General features: G+C 38.9%; 1 protein-coding gene across 1 annotated transcript; it reads left to right on the top strand.

Moving 5' to 3' along the window:
- Positions 1–5,343: 5,343 nt before the first annotated feature.
- On the top strand, positions 5,344–8,208 carry LOC147893477 (fructose-bisphosphate aldolase 1, chloroplastic-like). Its single transcript, XM_087386617.1, has 6 exons — positions 5,344–5,613; positions 5,924–6,193; positions 6,366–6,475; positions 6,623–6,713; positions 7,210–7,479; positions 7,604–8,208. The coding sequence occupies exons 1-6, from the start codon at positions 5,455–5,457 to the stop codon at positions 7,880–7,882; spliced, it is 1,179 nt and encodes a 392-aa protein (XP_087242743.1). The 5' UTR covers positions 5,344–5,454; the 3' UTR covers positions 7,883–8,208.
- The last annotated feature ends 736 nt before the right edge of the window (positions 8,209–8,944 follow it).

Genomic DNA, 8,944 nt, shown 5'->3' with positions numbered 1-8,944 from the left:
CCATCTCTCTCTTTTGCAATCAATTTATTTTGTCTAATAATTGTTCTCACAACACTAGGTAACAAGCTTGTTTTTCTTCAATGTTAGTGAATGCTTGTGCTTATTAGTGCTAGTGGAAACTTCCATCTTGCATAAAAAACTATGGATACAATATCTCCATATATAAAATCCGCATGCTCGTGCAACATGTATTGTATAAGATATAGTACATGAGACAAATATCATTTAAAAAATTTTGAAAAAGACCACCTCCCCCTTTGAGAGAGTTCGGAGACTTGACCTTAGGAGTGGCCCCATCGAGATCTTGTGATTGTGAGCATAGGGTCCAAGGACTACTTTGTGGGTGGGGCCCTAGCATGGGGCTAATGATAGGAAAGGATAGTTACCTCTCAAATGAAAAGTAATTAAAATTACTTTGGAATGGTGTATATAGAAGTGGCACTAATATATAACCAGTAATCATATTTACACCTCTGATAACATTACTAGTGATAAAGGTATAACTTCCATTAATACAACTTCTAGTATTATTAGTTATTATACTGAGCAAACTCACGCTGAATTTGCCCGTTCGTACTACTATAGTGATTGCCGATAATTTGGATTTTCTTGGAAGTCGTTTAGCTTTATTAATGGTGGTATTTTGGCCACGTGCCGATATCGATAGTATATAGTTAGTTTCTTGTAAAGACTGACAAGGTTTTGTGGTCATTGTGTGCATGATTTCATAAAAGTGATATTCAAGAATAAAAATCATGTAAAGAGTTCCATGATTACGTAAATACGTAATCCTTGACGACATCACAAAATCTCTTTAACTAACTAGAAGACTCTTACCATTTTGGACTTCTAATTTCCATAGTTGTTATCATTGAGCTGCTATTGTGGTCTAGAAGATGATGTCGTCATGAGCTCTAGCCATAATGAACAGGCCGTGTGCACAAAATCAAAACTTATGTATAATATATACAACAAAATCAAATCCTATGTAGCAATAAAGTGTTGGCGGTAGCTAGAGAATTTTTGAGGCTTAATATGAAAACAGTGCAAGAACCAGTGCTAGATATGTTAGGTGGTGACTTTACAATGCGATTGCAACTGTGTGCATTTGTCCTGATGTCAGTGACCCACCTCTCAAGTGACTCACTAACTAGTGACTTTACAAGCTGGCATGTGAGTGCAACTATGTGCGTTTGTCGTGATGCTAGTAACCCAGCTTCTAAGTGACTCACCAAGTGTGAAGCTACCTATTGCCAAAGTACTAATGGGGTATCAGTTTTTGTGAGTATGCATACTAATGCTAGGATCGGAAGGGAATGATGCTATTAGGAACTAATTAAGATTTTTTGGGTAAGGGATTAATTAGCTTTGTGGAGTTCAATCTAACTCTAAGGCATACTAGTCCTATATCTAGACTACACATCCATCGAGGGAAAATGCAACATAATAATTTTTTAATCTTTAATGTTTTTATATGCATGGGTTCGAGCAACTGCAATTTGACTAGGAGGGGTTTTGATGAAGAGGTCTTGATGTAAAATACTCACTGAGAATGGGTCAAACCTTACATGTGAGGAGTTCAATGGCCCTTATAGTCCACTATGAATAGTGCAATTTACAATACTCCTAACAATCTCCACTATTTTCTTAATATAGAAATATGAAGGAATGAAAGAGGCATCATGTTGACACAAGGAAAGTACGCCCAAAAGGTTTTGAAGTAATATCATTTGCATGACTACAAACCCTTGCGAATTCCCACTGAGAATGGGTCAAACCTTACATGTGAGGAGTTCAATGGCCCTTGTAAAATACTCACTGAGAATGGGTCAAACCTTACATGTGAGGAGTTCAATGGCCCTTATAGTCCACTATGAATAGTGCAATTTACAATACTCCTAACAATCTCCACTATTTTCTTAATATAGAAATATGAAGGAATGAAAGAGGCATCATGTTGACACAAGGAAAGTACGCCCAAAAGGTTTTGAAGTAATATCATTTGCATGACTACAAACCCTTGCAAATTCCCAAGCAATCAAACATCAAATTGTTTGCCTCTAACAAGTCTCCTAACATGGATTCTTGCTCTTGTGTCACGAGCTACTAGGCATATGTAGTCTTCTCAATATGTTAACAAGTGATTCAATATCTCGTCGCTTATGTTTGTAAGCAATTTGTTGATGAAGAATCTTGTTTAACTTAACCTCCATGATTATACGAGGTGTATGAGAGGGTTGTTGCATGTGTATTTTCGGGGCACCCACTGTACATGGACATAAGCATATTCAACTTGACATTTATTGAATTTTCTCTTTTAGTATGTTGTTTCTTTGTGATATCACTATCATTTCTTATTCCATTCTATGTTCATAAGCATCTGGATACACTTTCCTCCTCACTATTTGATGTCATGCAATCATGTGGCAATAGATTGTTCAGTTCCATATTCTCAATTGACAAAGGCAACTTGCTCTAAGAGTACACTTATCGTATACAATAGGACAAATTGAAGTTTGATTATTCAGTCCCCTTAATATCCCCCATGGTCCATTCAGTAACTATTTACCACATGACTCCAAGCATAAGCTTTTTTGAAATATCCTGATGAGGTTGTGTTTGTGTTTTATTAGCTACATATATAGTGTTAGTTGGCACTGATGAATTTTTTCACATGAGGCCTTAGCAAGATTCTAGTTTCGGATTACTTCATAATAACACATCTAATGAAGGCTTTTCATATAGTTTACTATCAAAAAGCACCATATGATATGAGGGAGAGCTACTTCTTCCTTGTTTTGCTTTTTCATAGCTTAGATGTTAGTGAGATAGCATGTGGATATATTCCTTCTCATCTTCGATAATCATGTTATCTATCAACCTTAGTTTACACTTTTAACCCTACATAAGCTTCTTGGCCTTCATTTAGCTTAGTTCTACACCTTGAGTGATTTTGATCAAGTCAAACTTTGTTAGGACATTTCCCTCAAACACCTAAGTTTGATGAATAAAGCCCTAACTTGTAAGATAGCTATTTCTTTCAAGCTAGAAAAGGTTATGAATCTCTATTATTTATTGATACTTGGCGTTTTCTAAGCTTTAATTAGTTGAGGTATCATGCTAATAGCCTTGTCAATGTTAAGAGCTTGATTGAGCTATATCTTGATTTGATTTAGAAAATAATATAACAAGTAGTAATTCAAATGTTCAGTCTTTGTGACGTATATATAAGTTTTCTGCTATTCTTGAAATTTATACTTGCTAGATTTAGGTGATATCTTAACTTTGTTGGTCAAGTGCTGTCAATACTTAGATTTTGTTCGTTATTTTTAGTACTTATAACAATTTTATCTTATGCTCAATGATTAATTGGCTTATGGCTTTTATTAAGAGCTAACTTTAATTTTAAATTCATGAAACATTGATTACTTCTTACGTATTTTAATTAGATTCATTTTTTAAATACTCAAAGGCTTTTCTATAGTTAATGGCATAATTTTTTAAATGAGGCAAGCTCACCTTTTATTTATAATAACTATTTACTTTTTATTTGAAATGGGCAAAAACTTTTTCTTTGCAAGATCCTAGCATTGTCTTTCTTTTGATGTTGGTGATGACATTAATTAATACATGTAGGATGGGCATTGAAGCTCGTCTTCTCTAGCATGCATATCTATTCCTAACATTATGAGGGATTGGCCAACTTCATATGAATCTTTTTGTTCATATATTTTCTGTATTAATCTGTATGTCAAAATGATAATTTAACATTACTTGGTTGTACAATCTACATTAATACATCCAAAATTTGAGGAAAATAAGAATAAATAGATAAAAGAGTACAAATAGAAAAATAAGTTAATGTAGATATTCTAATGAAAAAGAATAACATTAGATGATTGAATTTGGAAAACATGAATATTTAACTATTTTTCGTGTATCTAACAAAAAGCATGTTTTAGGTTAAAAGTCATATTCATAGAAAGTAGTAACATAAGATTAAGCAATTATAATTATTTTTACATCGTGATTTGTGATTGCAACTATGATTACAATTGTGAGTACATAACCATCAAAAGTAAGATGGAGATTTCATTTACGGAAGTGAAATTATTAGTGTTGTGGTCATTTCAATTACGAATCTCAATTGATTTGTACCGTAAATGTAAATGGTTGAAGAAGTTTAAAGACTTTCATGTTCCAAGTAATACTTTGAGACCCACAAGTTGAATCTTAAAAAACAAGTGAGTTCTTAAAATGTCTTCAACATCCTCATTTCACTAATCATAATAAAATTCATAAATTCATTAACACTTGCGACCTTAGGAGTCGAACAACAATAGGAAGAGGCACGAAGAGGGCCTTTCTTATGGGGCAGGTGACAATGAATGAATTTTCATGAAAGTCTCTCGTGAATTGCCAAACAGTCAATGGTAGCAAAATCTTTGCAATAGGTGCATGAGATTGAGGTAGGTGATGATGGTGATTGATGCAGCGGGCAAACCGCTGATGACTCTGTAGGGAGAAGAATTGGATGGATGAGAGTGTTGACAAGTGACAAAGGCAAGTCAAAAGGATTGGGGAAATGGCTATGCAACCACTTGTGTGTTGTGAGGAAAAAGGGTTCGTGCGATCGCAGTAGCACGAGCTTGTTTTCAAGCAAGTAAAGTGGGGCAATCAATAGTCATTTTTCCACCATCGAAGGCTAGCTGCATGCATAATGTCGTGCCACCTCAGGTAATGTGCAATGATACACACCATGCGTACAATGACACCGTGTGTAGATTATGATTAAGGGTGTTTAAAGACTTAGCCCATGGTAGGCATGTCCACCAGGGATCATGGGACATGCAAGATTGCTAAGATTGCTAAGGGTGGAGCCACACACCGCCATTGCTCACCCAATCTACGCCCAGTTTGAGGGCACCAAGATTTTGGTGCTGGGCGGGTGTCCGTCTGCCACCCCTTTACACACCGTCAGACAAACACATTATTGGCAAACAGGAACTAGGCAATGGTTGACTAGTAGAGAGGGGGCTGGATAGGGAAGCTCCCGCGCCCAGAGAAAATGAAGAAGAGGGCATTGAATGCTTCCCCCATCACACACCCCTTCATCAACTGCAGCAGCAGTAGCGGTGTGCTAGCAAGTGCCAGCACCCGTTCTATTCCTCCAAGTTGTCCTTTTTTTGCAAATGGGGCTTGAACGAATTTTGGGCCGACGTCGGGCGGAGGCCTTTGACGGACATGTGGGTGTGACCGGGCTTGTGTATGAACTAGGTCACGTGCCTAGATTGCTCCGTCACGTGCCTAGATTGCCTCTATTGCTTTAGACTTTTTTGTCTTCTCCCCAAAAGCTCGTCTTTTTGAGCACTATGTGCCTTTCGAACACTGAATTTCAAGCTTCTCGTCCGCCATAGCCAAATACCTTCCCAAGCTCCATACTTCGCCATAGCCATGGCTTTTTCCCTCGTCTCCTCCTCCTCCTCCCTTTCTTCCTCTCAATTCCTTGGCCGGTCCCTCACATCCTCTTCCCCTGCCTCCCCCTCCCATCCCCGCACCGTCTCCTTTTCCATCCGCGCTGGCGCCTTCACCGATGAACTCATCAAAACCGCTGTACCTTTCCTCTTCCTTCTTCCATCGATTTTGGGTCCCTTGTAATCTCGTTGAATTTTTGATTGCGTCCGCGTTTTGGCCTCTGAATTGTTGCATTTTGGCCTAATTTTCCTTTATGTATGCCGTCGATTGCGGAATTTCATCCGATCCATGCACTTTCTCGTGCATCTGCTCTATATTTTGCTCAATCTTGCACAGATTTGTTCCATCCCGATCCATCATTTGTTGTGGGTCTCTTTCGTTTGGTTCCATGCTGCACGGTTAGGAAGATCTTTGCTTCTAATATTTATCGACTTGTGCTTATGATCAGAAAAGCATTGCTTCTCCTGGCCGGGGAATTTTGGCTATGGACGAATCTAACGCTACCTGCGGCAAGCGTCTTGCCTCGATTGGCTTGGAGAACACTGAAACAAATCGCCAAGCTTACAGACAACTCCTGTGCAAAACCCCAGGGCTTGGGCAGTATATATCCGGAGCTATCCTTTTCGAGGAGACTTTGTACCAGTCAACAGTGGATGGCAAGAAGTTCGTCGACTGCCTGAAGGAGGAGAACATAGTGCCGGGAATCAAGGTTGACAAGGTATGCAATCATTTTATTTTGTGAGCACATAACTCCTCAAGCAAGGTCGACAAGCTATGCAATCTTTTTTTCTCGTGAGCATTTAACTCCTTAAGATTTGTTGTTCTCTCGATCATCTTTCTCAATTTTATATTACATGCAACCTGTGGATCGACTATTTGCAACTCTGTAGGGTCTGGTACCATTGGCCGGATCCAATGATGAGTCGTGGTGCCAGGGGCTTGACGGGCTTGCCTCACGATCTGCTGAATACTATAAGCAAGGCGCAAGGTTTGCGAAGTGGTGAGCAGGATAGCACATAATTCAATTTCATGTTTGCTATTGGTGAGCAGGACAACATATATTCCACATCTCCATGAGACACTTGCCCTGCAAAGACGGTGTTGCTGTATGAATTCTCAGTTAAGATTCCTGTTTGCATGATGGCAGGCGAACTGTAATCAGCATTCCCAATGGGCCTTCTGAGCTGGCAGTCCAAGAGGCTGCATGGGGGCTTGCACGATATGCTGCTATTTCTCAGGTTTGTTAGCACTGCCTTCTAGGCAGCGCTCTCCTTTTAATTTTGTGAAAACGTCCTTTTAACCGCACACCCTTCTTCAAGCTAGTGGTTGTCTATGTTCCATTCCTATCTAAGGCAGTGCTCACGAGTAGTTGACTCTCTTGTTACTTATAGTTGGCGTTATTGCATCCAGCATTGAAAAGCTTGTATGGTAAATTTACCACGGTACCACTGAGGGAGGCAGTGTTATCGTTTGCTTTGAGCTGGCTATGAGAGATAACGAATCAATAATTTTAAAGGGAAAAAAGACAGACATTGTCTTAGCGTGTTTCCATTTACTGGTTGAAGCGGACAGACATGATCTTGGTGTGTTTCCATTTACTGGTTGAAAAGTCTACTCCATTTATACTTCTCAGCCGATGTACTTCAATACCTTCTTGTTTGAGGGTGTCTGTCTCTTGACTCTTTCTTGACTTTAATTCATGTAAATTTAAATCGTTTAATGATTGTAATGCAGGACAATGGTTTGGTTCCGATTGTGGAACCTGAGGTTCTTTTAGACGGGGATCATGGCATTGATAGGACACTTGAAGTTGCAGAGAAGGTTTGGAATGAAGTGTTTTACTTTCTTGCGAAGAACAACGTTGTATATGAAGGCATTTTATTGAAACCAAGTATGGTTACCCCTGGAGCCGAGTGCAAGGACAGGAAATCACCTGACGTGATTGCTGAATATACACTGAAATTGTTGCAAAGAAGGGTTCCTCCTGCTGTCCCTGGAATCATGGTAATAGCTCCTTCCGGTGGATTTTTAAAACAATTTTTGTATCTCATGATTGGCCTTGAAGTGTCTTCAGCTTACGATTTTGAGCATGAGGTTTCCATTTTACTGACAATGTTGGCCTGAGCAGTTTTTGTCAGGAGGTCAATCGGAGGTGGAAGCTACACTCAACTTGAATGCCATGAATCAGTCACCAAATCCCTGGCATGTGTCTTTCTCCTACGCACGGGCTCTGCAAAACTCAGTGTTGAAGGCATGGCAGGGCCAACCCGACAAGATAGAAGCTGCTCAGAAAGCTTTGCTGATCAGGGCCAAGGCAAATTCTCTTGCGCAACTTGGAAAGTACACTGGGGAGGACGAAAGCGAAGAAGCAAAGAAGGGCATGTTTGTGAAGGGCTACACCTATTAGAAATATCTGCTCTGGTGAACTCTCTCCTTTAATAACGATTAAAGGAGAGAGCAGCCTCTTTTTTGGTTTGGATGGAGCATCAGAGTGCTCGCATAAATTTTTGCGTTGAATTACAAGTGCCTTGGATGTAGGCACGTGTCTTTGCAAAGGAGGCTATAAAATTTGGCACAAGAGTTGGGATTTGTGATACATTTAGGACATGAATAACTGTTCCCCTGTTTTCCTGGTATGGGAACTGGCGTTGTAAACAATGCTTGGAAATCCTCACAAACATATATTGGTGATCATAATCTATATTATAGTATGGTGGTTCTATTATGTAATGATTTTCAATGTTTTTTTGGGTTTAAGGTGTCTCATTATGCTTTTGTCTAGTTCACAATGCTGCCGATGAAGAAATTATCCGAGGCTTGTTTCATGTAGGAGGAGATTCTGATTCAAGTGCCTTCATTCATCCTATAATTAGGAACTTCTTGAGAATTTCTCTCTATTTCATTTGTTGGTTGGAAACATTGTCAAAAGAGAAGAACATTTCAAAAACCCAAAGTTAATGGTAAGGTATATTATAGAAAGCCTTTTATTAACAATGACATACAAAGCAATGGAAAGCTAAAATGTTGTCAACGTTTCATGTGGAAAATCTCATCATGGCCAAATCGTATAAGTGAGCACCTTTGTGTTGATAGATGAAAAAACATAAGGACGAAGTAGACAATGACTATGGGGGATATTGAAGAATAAAAGGGGCTTGAATACCAAACTCCAGCTTCTCCTATTTTATAAGACAACCATACTCTTAGAAGAAGGTATGAGTGCATGAACAGAGCAATCCGCTAAATGATTGCATGCAATCAACTAGCAAGGAGGAAAGTGTAGATGGTCACGAACATAGAATGAAATAAACCAAGAGAGATTGATATCTTGCAGAAAAAGCTTATAGTGTCTATACTGCAAGGTATCTCGGAGAAACAATCTGATTGCATGCAATCAACTAGCAAGGAAGAAAGTAGATGGTGACATATGACAAAGCATATAGTTGGCTATATTGCAAGAGAAAAACTG

Source organism: Dipteris shenzhenensis, chromosome 15, assembly GCF_047967505.1.
Source record: "Dipteris shenzhenensis isolate YYH24624 ecotype China chromosome 15, Dip_SZ_1.0, whole genome shotgun sequence".
Taxonomy (NCBI): domain Eukaryota; kingdom Viridiplantae; phylum Streptophyta; class Polypodiopsida; order Gleicheniales; family Dipteridaceae; genus Dipteris; species Dipteris shenzhenensis.
Note: the sequence above shows the minus strand (reverse complement) of the source record. Positions and strands in the feature narration are given on the sequence as shown.